Genomic DNA, 15,179 nt, shown 5'->3' on the forward strand with positions numbered 1-15,179 from the left:
TATCACTATCACCATGCCAGTGTTCGCAGGAATCCATCACGGCGCTCATAGAGCAGCTAGGAAACCAGGCATGCAAGCCACCTATTGAATAAGCGGTAAGGGTGGTAACGAACGAGGGCAGTGGTGCGATGCAACAAATCTGTTGTAACATATAGACGGTTTACTGCTCCGACCTGCACGTGACAATACGTGATCAAGTATCAAGTGACCAGCATCCGAATCATCGTTCAAGTTGTCAGCGTGCGTGTAGTGTAATAATATGAGGATGCAAACAGTGTATAACACTTATTTGAACTGTACAACAGCTTAGAAGTCATGAGAGATACTTATACATATATCACAATTTAAATTTAATTCTTCCATCACAATATAATCTGCTCATAAGATAGTACAAAGATCATAATCTGAAATGGGGATGACAGCGCCTATTGTAAGGTCATTTAAAGCGTTACGAGTGGCTGTCGCCCTGATGATCAATTGCAATTCATATAATGAAATATTACTTTTTCCCGGATTTAGCGATGTCATGATCATACAAGAAGATATTTTATTACTTTGGCTCAAAACTATGAAACAGTTGGAAACCAACTTGCTACCTACAACATCATTAATCTCTAAACTTTCCACTCTATCTGGTTGGTATGTATGAGAGGATCCTCCTTCAGGCTCATGACCAAGTCGGTGACATACTCGACGTCCTCTTGTCTGACCACTCTCAACTGTCCAGCGCCATCTCTACCTGCCCAAAGATGAATCAGAAACCGTCCTCAGTACATAGCACCAGCATGAATGTGAAGGTCGCATCCTTGTAGGATAATCTTTATGTCTCCGGCAGATAAATAATCGCGCAGGAACTGGGTGGCCCTATAGCCCCAAGAAGGGCGGGCGTCGTTTGGAGGTAACTTGATTATAAGTTCAAAAGACGTCCATGACTGGAACTTGCTTTGAGACCACCAGCTCTGCGCCATTTTGAGACCATACGACAAATTGCTCAGAGGTGTGATGAGTACAAATTCTTGCAGTACTTGGAGATCCCTCATGGATATGTATTCTGTCGGGGAATCCCAGTCAATAGGCGAGAATGTCTGACTGGCTGCTAGAAGGTTAGTCAGTACAATATACATGCGCACATGCAAAACTGAGCTCGTACGTAGTCAGAGCCTCAAATACAGGAGAGTATTAGCGACTTGGCGCAAGATAGGACGTCCCAAAGACAGAACTTCCTCCGTCAAACCCAGATCCAGCTGTGTCAAGTGCGTCGTAGGAAATGAACGGGGGTAGATTTCATTGTCCTCCAGATACGGTGCTAGCTCCATGCGACCGTGAGGGAGACGGAAAAGTTGCCTGACCAGGTGCTGAAAATTTTCTAATGGTGGTCTACCATTAGGACGGGGGCCAGTGTTCGACAACTTTTGGAAATTTGGAGCCAGAAGTACCATCCGAAAGAGCTTGGGTGAGGTAGGGCCGGGACCCCATGCCAGGGATAGTCCCCATCGCTCTCTCCAATGAGATACCAGAAGCAGTGAGGGGTTAGGAATGGAGACAGGCTATGCGATGGCATGGTCAGAAATATCTATGGAGGAAGACAAATCCGGGACTCACTGTATGACCATGAATGACATTGTTGATCTCCACTGTCCGTAGCTCCATTCCCGGTGCCATCAAGCTCTCCACGGCATGAGCTGACACTCCGACATCCACAAAGATGACATTACGAAGGACTAAGTGCTGAATATGACGGGGGCATATGTATGGGAAGTGAATCCGAGGGTTGTTGACAACCAGACATTGGACTCCTTGAATGATAAGGGTTTCCAAATGGGGGAGGAGTCTCATGAAGAATGCGGTGTTATTCATCATGGAATAATTGGTGAGGGAAAATGATACGGCCCTTTGACCAACGAACCACATCCATATGAATATAGCCATCACTAGTTCCTCGTCGAAGCAGGCAACTGAGAACTTCGAGGGGGATGGTGTCTTTTTTGACTGCCAATTGGGGGGTAAAGAGAGCTTTAGACGCCTATGGGTGTGACGACTGGTGACAATTCTGGAACTTCTATCAACAACTCGAAGCGACAGTCGTGTTTGTGGATCACAGAGCAAGCAGACTTCTTTCAGGATTTCCAATGGGAGAGCTTGATAGCCAGAGGGTGCTGTTGGGATCACCATTGAAGATAGGGTTGAAGTTGTAGCAGATGTCGGCGTAGCAGATATCGATATGCTTGCCAGGGCCACCGGTGAGAAACCACTGACAGCCAAAGGCAGCGCAAATATTTTACTGTATAACTGACTTCCGCTGGTTTCAGCGACCTTGATTACTGCATCCTGATAATGATAATAGACATGGTAACCTGCCAGATGTCCGATGTCAGCACACTCCCTGTGGAAGAGCTTTCAGTTGACGAACCTTCTACCCAAGACTTCACCAACTCTGTAACACTCATTCCGTTTTCATACATGAGAACCAACTTTGGCATGAATAGGGAGTCCCAGTCCTGTCGAAATCCGTCAATGGCACGATCAATTGAGATAACACTCGCGCTCACCTCTCCATCATGAACCAGTACAACTAGATCCAATTCTGGTAACTCCAGGATTCCCTGAAGGGCGCCGAGCCTCAGACATGGCAAAACGACTGAAATCAAGCACTCACTGGTAGACCGGGCTTATCGAGAAGCGCAAATACCTGTATGGGAGGAGGGTCCATAGAATCGCAAGAAGATGAATCTAGAGACCACCTTTGAAAACAACCCTGCCATTTATATGAAAGTAACAAGCAAATTACGGGATTTATCCTTTGAAACCGAGGTCCGAATCAAGGTCCTTGCGGGGCTAAAACGGAGTTGATGAAATAAGCTTGGTTCAATGTTTGAGACCTCCGCGCGGAGATTACCTCAAAGAAAAATTTCCATGCAAACTGACTAAAATATGAACATCTTCGATTGAGGTGCACCTAATATCTACCTTAAATTGACACCTAGATCAAGAATTACTGTGATACCCAGACCACTACCAAGAAAGGGAGAATTTCTCTGCTGTACTGCCATCCCATACATTTACGCGCTAGAATTTTTCACGGAACATTGGTGCCCTCCACTACAGTGGATGACGAGATAGTAGGCCTTGCAATATGTGCACCTAGTCAGGTTTTTCAGGAGTAATTCTAAAGTTACACCTTCCGGAGAGAGGAGAGCATCCTTGTTTCTCTCCAATGTGGCCTCAGGGATTTTGCTGTGGCTGCAGCGTGCACGGGAACACACCGTTGGAACCACTACAGAAACAGATGAGCGACATGTAAAACGGTAGCAGTAGGAGTGGTATAAATACCAATGACATTAGCCTCCTCTTGTTTTTCATTGTCCGACTCTGAGTTGTCAGAGATCTCGATGACTTCAGTCGACGTCTGGTTAGCCACTGTAAAAAGGGAAACATGAGGAACATCTATCCACCCAGGCTGAAAGAGCATACCAGTCAGACTCTCCACATTGTCAAGTTCGTCAACCTCCATATTGTCAAGATCTCCCTCTGAGGAGCCATCCGTTATTTCGATCACCTCCCGTGACGGGCTTTTGAGTCCTGAAAAGATAGACCTCTTGAGACAGCATGCCGTGTTATCTATATTTTCAGGACGTACTGGGAGTAGGTACTCACTTGTTTTCATCACTGGACTCATCAGTAAGCTCGATGACATCTGCATTTGGCATCGGCGACACTGGGGTTGGGGATTCATTGGATGGTCCTTCCCCCTTCAAGCGCAGGCGTGGTGCAGTAAGACGGTACGACTTTTTTGCCCGATTCTCGCTGGACGTCTTGTCTTAGTCTAAATTGAAGAAATGGTCATCGGAAACTGCGGCAGACACTGTGAGAATGAATGTGGATGTGGATAGAGACACACACCATCTAAAATACCATCACCAGGAGTCTGCTTTCCTGGAGTACCACCTTCGAAGTTTAAACTTGGCGAAGCCAGATCCACGGGAAAAGATGCTGGCCTCAGCTGGTACTTTTTTTTCGAAGACACTGAAAAAACAAGGACTCTTGAGCACCCGAACTCATGACCAAGTATCTGACTCACCCGTCTTTTTATACATGGGACTGGAGTCGTTAGGCGTGCGGCCTTTTTCCAAGGCTCCTGAAGCTCGAAACTTTTTAGAGATACCTGCAACCTCATCAGTGAGTTATCGTAACTTTCAGATACACATAAGACTCATACCTGAAAGCAGTGGAGAGGATGCAGGACGCTTGCTATTGACTGTGAAGGCCACATCAAGAGCACGAACGAGAGGGGACTGTGCACTGTCTGACCCAATGGCGCAAACAGAATGCAATGGACTGATCGTACTCTCAGTCAAGGATGGCAGAGAGGGTAGGGAGCCATCAAGGTTTGTCAAACCTGTAGACGTAGACCGAACAGGAATGACAGAGCGGGAACCCGAGGACCGACGCGGTGTTGACTTAGGCATCGACTTAGGCGTTGACTTCGGGATAACGACAATTTTCGCTTAAGAAGAATTAGAAAAAACTCCAGGGTGGAGGGGAAGCTGCAGCGAACTCACGCAGGTCCTTGGTTCTGAATCCAACAAACTCGTCCTCTTCAAGGCAAGGCTGTACATCAGTTGGTCCTTGGTTATTTGCAAACAAGTGCATGACAGGTTCTGGGCAGGAAATCAGCGGTGATAATTCATCATAGAAATGGTGACTTACGCCACCAACAACATCCATTATTGCCTTTGGCACAAAAGAAAGCCAGTTCACCACGATTTTCCACTCGTTGGCATGTCATCGACATTTTCCATAGTATCGTAGGAGTATACACTTCCCATTGTCCACTGAGAGGTCCACAGATGCAGGATGGTGTCTTCAGACCCTTGGTAGCCGCCTTAGCCTGAATGCACTATGTCAGTGTTCGCTCAATAGTACGGTCAGGAGAGAAGTCTCACGAAAAAATCCACTAGGCATTCATACGGTAAATATTGAATGCAGTGCTCCGAGGGTATAAATGTACCAGGACTTCAAACGAGGGGTGAGGTGGATGTTATTTAGGAAGAAGGAGCGGGCTCACTAGGCGTATGCTGTCATATGTTACCAGACGATGAAAAGCCCGACTGTTAATAATCAGTGTCCGCGACAGATCAATCTGCAGGATGTCTGGGGGCATGATAAGCAAGGGAATTGGCAGGGCCCAGTTTAGATCTTTGGAGAGCGGGTCCAAGTTGTAAGGATCAAGATTGGCTGCAAAGGTTTCTGCACAGTAGTTTTCGAAAATGGGAGGCCAAACAGGCTCCTCAGAGGCAGAATTCATTAAGGAGGAGGAGGAAGCTGCAGGCAGGGTGGTGGTAGGCGAACTAATGACTTGGGGGAGAGCCTGAGGGGCTGCTGCCACCTTTAAATCAAGGAGACGCTGGGAACGATGAAGTACCATGTGAATCTATGATGAAGAGAGACCTACTTATAGGTCTTGCGAATAACTCTGAACACGACCTTTTTCTTTGAGATGAGATATCTCCGGAAATGAAAGGGATCCGACCGCTAACTATAGGAATGACCTCCAAAATTTCTGCTCAGCATTAAGTGATGCGACTTCCAGGTGACTGAAACCTAATACGTCAATCAATCATGGTCGAAGAACTCAGATTGTGCTTTGTAGAAAAGAAGGGCGCTTTTTTTTTTTTGTGGTAAAGATGTTCTAGTGGGTCGATGCTGACCTGCAGTTTGTCAGACGGATCAAATTCAATTCATGAAGGAGAGAGACTAACGGTAATTTGGACGGGCTTAGCATTCATATTTTCTCGCAAGGTCGCCGTGACCACTTCCTACTGGCAACGAGGATATTCGTACATGTTTCAGGAACAGGCAGCCAATCGAAGGAGGCGGATCTCTTCTTAGCATGGAATCTCGCCAAGTCCTATTCATGAAGTTAGTAGCCGCTGCAAAGTTCTCAGATTGAATGAACCTCGTCGAAGAAAGAATACCCCTTGACTATATGACTTCTACTCGAATTAGTAGCTCCCTGCATAACCCTGCTACCTCGCTAACAGCAATATCATACGGGAGGGAATATCCTTGAAACAAACACAGAGGCAATGATGTCCATGATCTGATTATACGCGGTTATTGATTGTTATTCAGATCGGGATGCGGTCCAGTCTCTGCGTAATACCATGCCTGCCGTATTCTGAATCAGGAGAGATATACTCCTCACAGCAATACCAATGTTACCCAGGAGCAACCTGTAAACATAGAGGAGTCCACCCCCGTGTCTTTCATAAATGGAATAAACGGTTTCTCCAAGGAGTAGGATTGACGACTCTGGAGTTGGATCTGTATTTGGCGCAGTGTGGAGGATGCAAGTTCTGGTATAAGTCCATGGACTGTGGCACCAAGCATGAGTGTTCCAAGGATTTGGGCGAGAGGGTTGATATCAGCTCTGTACCGGCTCTAGTGGTGAATGATGGGGTGGGGAAGGATGGAATGGGCCCGCCATTACAAGTGTCTTTTACACCCAGGATGCCATGGAATAGCAGCTCGCCAACATTCCGACAATCGCTCTGCGAGCCCAGTGGATGCTGCTATCACACATTCCTACCTTCGCATATCTTCGAGATTCTGCAAGACCTTCTCAACTCGGGTCATGGCCTTACCATGGAACAGTTGGATCAGCTTCTGGCCCAGTGTTGTTACGGTTTATCCTTTTCTTTTCCTTTTTCTTTTCTTTTCTTTTCTTTTTCTTTCCTTACGCATTCTCGCTTACTCTATACTGCGGTTCTGATCGGACTTTCTCACCGTGCTATTTTTACTTTACTCAACATGTATTTAAGTAGAGCCTAAGCTGGGCTAAACCCCAGCTTCGGCTAAGGTTTAATCTACCTAACATCGAACTCCGTGTTTCGCGACTATCTAAGTTCGCTCCTGACTCTGTTCACATCGCCTTTGACCTCCGAGTGTATCGCCTACCGAAGTGCGAGTAGCGATCCTTGGTTGATCTAAGTCGATTAGAGTTAGTGGCTAACATTTAGCCGAAGCTCGCCCTACGTTGCCCAGCGCCACGTCCGAGAACGAACGCTGCTCAACCTTTTACAAAGAACTTTCCAAAATTCATCCGATACACTTCTTGATCGCCGTAGCCCTTTGGGTTACTCCCTTCGACCTACTGCTCCAAGCCGCTGTAATCGCCTGGGTTTTACCCCATATTATCAACGACCCTATCTTTGCAGTTTTAGTAACTGTGTTCCTTACCCTTGCCCTTATTCGAGTTTGTATCGCCGCACCGCTCTTAGCAGGACTGCTAGTAGCACTGTACGGTGGATACTTTCCCCTTGTCTAAAGGCACCACGAAACCTTTCAATCTATTTCTCAAGTCAGCATCACTGCTCGCAGTCATATTGCTTACATTGACTGACCCATCCTTCGACGATGATACCTCGTTGATGACCGGCCCCGTTTACGAGACCGACCTCAACCTGATTATCGCGACCCTCGCCGCCCTCACAATTCTCGCCCTATCCGTCGTATGGTCCATCCTCACCGCCGGCTATCTCAGAAAATAAGCCCACGGGTAGATGCCCTTATCCGACGCCATTCCCGTAATCTCCGCGCTTTCTACCGTCTTTTTCTTGTTCATCTGCTTGTATTACCTTCAGCAGTGCTGCCGCCAACAGAGGCGCGTACGAGCCCAGCTCCCCTTTCACTACATCCCGGCGACCCCGGCATACCCGCCGCCGGTAATTTTCATTCCCGCAGCATCTCAACAAACTCTTCATGATGGCCGACCCATCACACCCAGAGGACCTGGAGAGTCCCTCTACGCATCGTCGCGGTCCAACTTGGGATCCTCAGAGTCGAGCACAGACTCCTACAGAAGCGCCACCGAGTCCGACGCTTCCATCGATATCACAGATACCAGGGGGGTACTCCTCGACAGAGGAGACTCGCCCCTACCAGGTCTCTTCGACCAGTCTCCAGTCCAAGGCGAGTCAAGCACAGATGGAGCCCGAAGACAAGGCACCGGGCATCTGGTCGAGAGCGAAGAAGGCTCTGACACCGAGTTCGAAGGCGACAAACTCACCGAGCTCGAAAGGATCCGACTCGAAGACCTCCTCGGCGACTTCTACCCGCACGAGGAGGAGGATGCAACCTATACCAGAGACAACTGGAGCGGACGCTCCCAAAACCGGTGGAGCGATGCAGAGTGGGGAGCAGAGCGGAGAAGGTACGACAAAGGAAAGGCCAGAGACGATTTCGACGAGGATTCCGGAGAGCTTGGCCTCGGAGCCTCCGCGGCTACCACCCGTGCAACTGACCCACAGCCTGTTTCAGGCTCCTGGCCAGCCGATAGGGGAGAGCCCGTTGCCTGGTACCCCCGCTCCAGTTGGGTCTACGCCGACAACAGGGAAAAAGCTACTGTGGCCAGGGACGACCCCGAGCCAGAGCCCGACCAGGCCGTTACAAGGACCGCGCCCCCAGCACCCGCTCCCGCCGTCCCCACGCACGAGCCGACGGATAGAGAGCTTTGGGGCGAGTTCCCAGAGTACGACCCCGAGGAACTTGGAACAGTTACCGTTTCCGAGCGCCTCGCCGGAGTCTCCAACTGGGAAACGAGCGTCCCAGCGCGAGCCTTCGCCGACCCCGTCCCTCTATCCCAGCGTCCGTGGCCTCTCTTATATCACACGTACGTCGAGTCCCTCCGACTCTCTCGAGATGCCCGGCAGTCCCCAGAAATCGAGGCCCGAATGGACCAAGGAAGAGCGCATGACGCACGCATCTGCCGAGCCGAGGAAGATGCCCTCCAAGGACCCGACGGATGGTGGGACCTACCCCTCGAACCTGACACCACCCCGACCGAGGTCGGAAATAGAATACGAGCAGCCGCCGTCCGATATACCGGGGCGGCACGAAGAGCAGGAGCCGATTTGGAAGCCAGAGGGAGAGCTTGGGCCGCTTACGAGGCCGAGCTCACCGACTACGACTCCAACATCGAAAGACAAAGAAGAAATCTCGAGCTTGACCGCCTCGCCCGAGAGAGGAAGGAGGCCGAGGATGCCCAGTCGACCCCCAAACAGGGCCCTGGAACCGACGGTAATGGCAGCGGTAAGGCAGGTCCTTCTTCAAGGCCCAACGCCTAGGCCGAGCATTTTCGACCTCTTACCGTGGCACGGCCTCTACGAGATCATGATGGAAGACATGGAAAGAGACCCGCAATGGCTCTTCTCCGAAGCAGGGGAGGATTACCGCCATGCTAAGCGGATGGGGGATGTCTACCTCATGAAGAACATCCTCGAGGTCGAGACCTGGCACCGGGCGGCCATCGTGTGGAACCTCATGAACCCTGAGGTACCTCAACAGGGGTGCGAGCCGTACAGGTGGCCCCAGCCAATGCCGAATCCTCTAGAGGCAGAAACGTTTTTTGGAAAAGACTTCTTCGCCGGAGCAGGGGAGGACGACGATGATTACGCTGACGAAGGGGCAGGAACCTCTCATCCTGATAAGGGTAAGGGGTCCATGGTGCCCCCGGTCCCGCCTTCTGGGCCGCCCAAGCCACCCCCGAACTTTGGGGGTTATCCTCCACCCAGGGACAATCGAGACTTACGGTCGCTCTCTTGGCCCCCGAAACCGCCAGTACCTCCCCACGTACCATCACCACCGGATCCCATACCCCCGTGGCAATTAGCCCCGGGGGCAGTAAACAACCCATGGAACGACGTAAAACCTAAGCTGATCACTCAGCCCGAGTACTTCACCAGGGTATCCTCGGATATCACCCGCTTCCTCCATCACTGTGAAGTATACTTCCAGGTCTTCCCAATGTACTACACAATGAACGACGAGGGGCAGAACCCCTATCGCATCATGTTTGCGCAAGGGTACCTACGCGGAGAAGCGCAGCAGTGGTGGGTCGACCAGTACTACCGCTACCGAGATGTAAATGGGCACTGGAGATTCCCCACATGGGCGGAATTCTCCCATGATCTCACCGTCCAGTTCCGAGAGGTAGCGGAGTTGACCATTTGGAAGGCCGAGTGGAAGAAGGTCCGACAGTCGGACTTCAAGTCAGCTGTCAAGCTCTTCGCGAAATTCGAGCGATTGGCCCACAAGTGCGAGGAGTTCGGCGATGAAAAGCAAATGTTTGAGGCAGTAGAAGCCGCAATACGACCAACAGTGCGAAATACGGTTATGCATGGGGACAACGAGCGCCCCACAACCTATGCAGAGTGGAAGGCGCGCGTCTTGAGGATAGATGCCAATTATCGATACGGAGTTGCCCAGGGGTTGGGCAGTAAGTCCTCCCAGAACAGCGGTTCTGGTCGAGGCAATCAATCATCACAGAAGGCGGGGGGTTCTGGGTCATCAGGCGACAAGAAGGACGCCACGGGGACGACCTATGGGGGAGCCGGTCAGCTGATGGAGATTGATAAGCTGAGAAGCGACAAACGATGCTTCAAATGCGGCAATACCGGGTGGAGCCGCGACCATAAATGTCCGACGGACAAATCCAAGTGGCTCCCCGTCAAACTCCCCCCACGCAAGAAGCCTAACGTTCAGCGCCTACGACAGTTACTCGCCGAGGCAGAAAAAGAGGAAAATGGCAAAGACACGAAGATCGAAGAGGTGAAGGAAGAGAGGTCGTCAAAAGACGAGCCGGCGTCGAAATAAGCGATTCGACGGCGTCGGCAAAGGACTTAGTTTCACCTGGTGCGCGTTCATGTACTACTAGCTGGACTTATACTACGTATGTAGGTACCCCCTATGAGCAATATAGCAACCATTTCGCCGCGTTACCAGTAGAAGAAACTAAAGAAAGTGAATCGCCAACGAACAACGGCGTAGAAGGGGATTTCCGCCGCCCTACACGGTCTGCGTTAGGCATCGAACCCCGAGGGGCTGTCCCACCTCTGGAACCCCCGCTCGACCGCAAAGAGGCTGCTGCCGCAGGTCGAGTCAAGGCCGAAGTCAGACGTGACCCAGGTCGCCCGGGCAGGGAGAAGCGGCCGACGACCCCAATGTTCGGGACAACAAACGTGCCCAATGTCAGTGGCAGGAATGCAGCTGAGGCCGGGAGCTCGGGAGACCACCTTCCCTCAGTAGCCGTCTCGTCGGCAAATGGTGAAGACCTCTCAGGGGAGCCAATACGTGTGCACTTGCCAAGGGTTTCCACGAGTACCGCCCCAGTTAGGAATGAGGATGAGCTAGGATCAACGGTGGAGGTTACAACGCCGCGCACAAGCACCCTTGGCCGGGGTCGAACACAGGGCAGCGAGCCCTCCTCCACCACTTCGACGGAAGGCGCCCAAGTGCCGCTGAGGGGCCCTCTTCGGCCCGGTGATCAAATGCCGCCTCGAAGCAAGACCACCCCGGTTTCGCTAGAAGAAGTGGAAGACGAGGAAGCCTTCTTACGGTCCGACATTCCGGTCGTTTCCCCAAAGAAGACTACTTCCCCCGTCGGCGCTCGCCCCACCACCCCTGACAACAAAAAGGGGGTCGCGGAAATGTACTACGAACCTCACGGGATCTTATGGACCCGACGTGCCTTACGCATCGCCAGAAGTGACAAGGCCACACGGGCTGTCCTCAACGGATGGGTACACCCTCGTCGTCGGGGAGAAGTCACCGACCAGCTGTGCCACCAGCTGGAAGAGCAGACCGAAACGGCCGCTCAAGCAAGGGAGAGGTGGCAATGGATGGAGGACTTACAGAAGCCCCCAATGTACATATGAGGGAGGAAGGGGCATAATGTTTCAATAAAAGTGCAATTAGAGACGCTGGATACGCGGGAGACTCACGCCTTAAGCGCACTGGTGGATAGCGGCGCCACGGGGAGTTTGATCGACTGAACCTGGGCCCAGGCACATGACCTCAGCCTAAAGCAGGCTGCCCGACCCGTCCCTGTTTATAATGCTGATGGCACCAGGAACAAAGGAGGTGACATCACGGAATATGCCGAAGTAAGGCTGCGGATCGGGGACCACGTGGAACGAATTGAACTAGCGGTAGTAGACTTGGGCTCGACTCCGTTGTTCCTGGGGCATGACTGGCTCCAACGTCATAACCCCCTAATAGATTGGACCACGGGAGCTGTCACCCTAGCCCGATGCGCATGTCGGAAAATTCCATTTTCCCTACCCGACACCGACCCCTCGGCGAGATGGGAGGAATACGAAGAGGGAGACACCATTCTAGTAGTGGATTTCGAGGAGGCCTTCCACGCCCGAGCCATGGGGACTAAAGCCAATGAATTAGCGGCCCAGGCTAACGCCAAAAAGACGGCCAAATCGTTCGAAGAGATTGTCCCGGAAGAATACCGAGAGTTCAAGGACGTCTTTGATAAAGAAAACTTTGACGAGCTACCGCCCCGCAAGCCTTGGGATCATGCCATCGAACTCATCCCCAACGCCAACGCCAACCTCGACTGCAAAGTCTACCCCCTTAATCCGACGGAACAGGAGGAGCTGGACAAATTCCTGGACGAGAACCTGTCGACAGGACGTATTCAGACCTCCAAGTCCCCGATGGCCTCTCCATTCTTTTTTGTAAAAAAGAAGGATGGGAAGCTGCGGCCCGTGCAGGATTACCGAAAGCTAAACGAGATGACCGTCAAGAATCGTTATCCGTTACCGCTTATCGGAGAACTAATGGACCGACTGAAGAAGGCCAAGTACTTCACCAAGTTGGACGTACGGTGGGGGTATAACAACGTTAGGATCAAACAAGGGGATGAGTGGAAGGCGGCATTTCGAACCAATTGCGGGCTCTATGAGCCACTGGTGATGTTCTTCGGACTCACCAACTCGCCGGCGACGTTCCAGTGGATGATGAACAATATCTTCAAAGACCTCATCACCGCTGGGGAGGTGTCCGTGTACCTGGACGACATTCTCATCGCTTCCAAGACCAAGGCAGAACATAGACGCATCGTGCAGAAGGTGCTCCAGATACTACGCGAGAACCACCTGTTTCTTAAAGCTGAAAAGTGTGAATTCGAAGTGGAGGAGACGGAATACCTGGGGGTTATCATCAGCGAGGGAAAAATTCGCATGGACCCCGTGAAAATCGCGGGGCTACTGGACTGGCCAGTCCCTCGACGGAAGCAAGAATTGCAGTCCTTCCTTGGGTTCTGTAATTTTTATCGTCGGTTCATCCGAGACTATAGCAAGCACGTCAAGCCGTTAACTTCTTTAACGGGGAAGCAGGAGTGGGGGTGGGGAGAAGCCCAACAAAAAGCTTTCGACAAATTAAAGGAGCTGTTTCGTGAAGATGTGGTACTAGCTATTCCCCTTGACAAGGGGCGATTTCGAGTAGAGGCAGACTCCAGTGAAGGAGCAGTAGGAGCGGTACTCTCCCAGTGGCAGGAAGAGAAGTGGCGACCAGTGGCGTTCCTTTCCAAGGCCCTGTCAACGACCGAACGGAACTACGAAATCTACGACAAGGAGCTCCTCGCCATAATGATCGCCCTCAAAGAGTGGCGACAGTATCTCATGGGGGCCCGGGAGGACTTCGAAATCTGGACTGATCATTCTAACCTCCAATACTTCCGCAAGCCCCAGAAACTCAATCGACGACAAGCGCGATGGGTGACAGAGTTGGTGGAGTACCAATTCACCTTGCACCACAAGCCGGGAGCGCAAAACTGAAAGGCAGACCTCCTATCGTGAAGGGCGGACCATGATCAAGGGAAGGAAGACAATCGTGACGTGGTAGTACTCAAGGCGGAACATTTCAGGGCCCTCGTGATGCCTACCCCCGAGGAGCTACACGAAAAGATCAAAATAGCCACGCACGACCCGTGTCGCTGGGACAGAGGAATCTCTGACTCCCTTAATCATGAGAAGGGAGTTTCCCGCGATCAGGGCTTACTGTGGTACGACGGACGGATTTACGTGCCGGTGGACCAGAATCTTAGGGGGCAGATCATAGCCCTTAGGCATGATCATGTCACGGCTGGACATCCGGGGATTGAGAAGACGAAGGAACTCGTCCTTCGCGATTATTGGTGGCCACGCATGCGTCGAGATGTAGAGGCCTACGTCAAGGGTTGTGACGTCTGCCAGTGAACTAAAGCAGACCGTCGCCCAAGGAGGGCTCCCCTGCACCCCAATGAGGTCCCGGTTCGTCCTTGGACCCATATCTCGGTGGATATGATCACGAAATTGCCCAACTCGAAGGGATTCGACTCCATCCTAGTGATTGTTGATTGTTTTTCCAAGACAATAATCCCTATTGCCTGCACCGAGGAGCTCACTTCCCTCGGCTTCGCCAAGATCCTGCGAGACTACGTTTACGTTCCCTACGGGGTGATGCCAGAAAAAGTCATTTCCGACCGTGGATCGGTCTTCGTTTCTAAATTCATGAAGGAATTCTATACCCTCATCAAGGTAGAGGGAAACCCTTCCACCGCGTATCATCCGCAAACAGATGGTCAGACTGAGAGGGTCAATCAAGAAATAGAGAAATACCTGAAGATGTTTGTTAACGACCGGCAGGATGACTGGAGCGAGTGGTTACCGCTAGCCGCCTTCACCCACAATAACTGCCAGCACTCCGCTACTGGATACTCCCCGTACAAAGTAGTGTTCAGGAGAGATGGACAGGTCATAACCCGAACACAGAAAACCCCCGTAGTACCCGCAGCGGCGAAACTAGTAGCCGAAATAGAAAAGGCCCAAAGGGAGATGAAAGCATCCCTGGAAAGAGCGGCGGAGTCGATGAAGAAGGCCTACGACAAGCACAAAGGCCAAGCGGTAGAATATCAACCGGGGGATAAGGTGTGGCTAGATACGACCCACCTAAACCTCCCGCGTCCCACCAAGAAGCTTGGGGACCGTCGTGTAGGCCCATTCACGGTGATCGCCAAGAAGGGGGCTTCGGCCTACAAGCTAAAACTACCCGCCAAATGGAAAATTCACAACCGCTTCAACGAGTCACTCCTAACACCTTATGTGACTCCCGCTTTTCAAAATCAACCACGTCCGGAATGGCCACCGCCGGAATTGATAGACGAGGAAGAAGAATACGAAATTGAAGAAATCGTGGAACAGCGGGACAAAGTTGTAGGGCGTGGGCGAAATCGCCGCACCATAACTGAATACCTCGTAAAATGGAAAGGGTATCCGAAGGAGGAGAATTCTTGGGTCAAGCGCTCCAATATGGCCAATGCGGAACGACTCGTCAACGAGTATGAAGCC

General features: G+C 51.4%; 1 protein-coding gene across 1 annotated transcript; it reads right to left on the reverse strand.

Annotated features, from left to right (window-relative positions):
- Positions 1-614: 614 nt before the first annotated feature.
- Positions 615-5,425, reverse strand: EV420DRAFT_1488738 (uncharacterized protein; the record flags this gene model as incomplete). The annotated part of the gene is made up of 20 exons (XM_060470649.1): positions 615-739; positions 782-1,096; positions 1,131-1,161; positions 1,188-1,547; positions 1,603-2,354; positions 2,411-2,498; positions 2,550-2,603; positions 2,657-2,689; positions 2,897-2,924; positions 2,968-3,043; positions 3,179-3,274; positions 3,331-3,417; positions 3,472-3,593; positions 3,655-3,817; positions 3,901-4,023; positions 4,079-4,162; positions 4,217-4,396; positions 4,560-4,658; positions 4,708-4,888; positions 5,066-5,425. 20 exons carry the CDS (start codon positions 5,423-5,425, stop codon positions 615-617), a joined length of 3,357 nt encoding a protein of 1,118 aa, XP_060321679.1.
- Between the last annotated feature and the right edge of the window lie 9,754 nt (positions 5,426-15,179).

This window comes from Desarmillaria tabescens (genome assembly GCF_030435595.1).
Source record: "Desarmillaria tabescens strain CCBAS 213 chromosome Unknown EV420scaffold_194, whole genome shotgun sequence".
Lineage (NCBI taxonomy): Eukaryota > Fungi > Basidiomycota > Agaricomycetes > Agaricales > Physalacriaceae > Desarmillaria > Desarmillaria tabescens.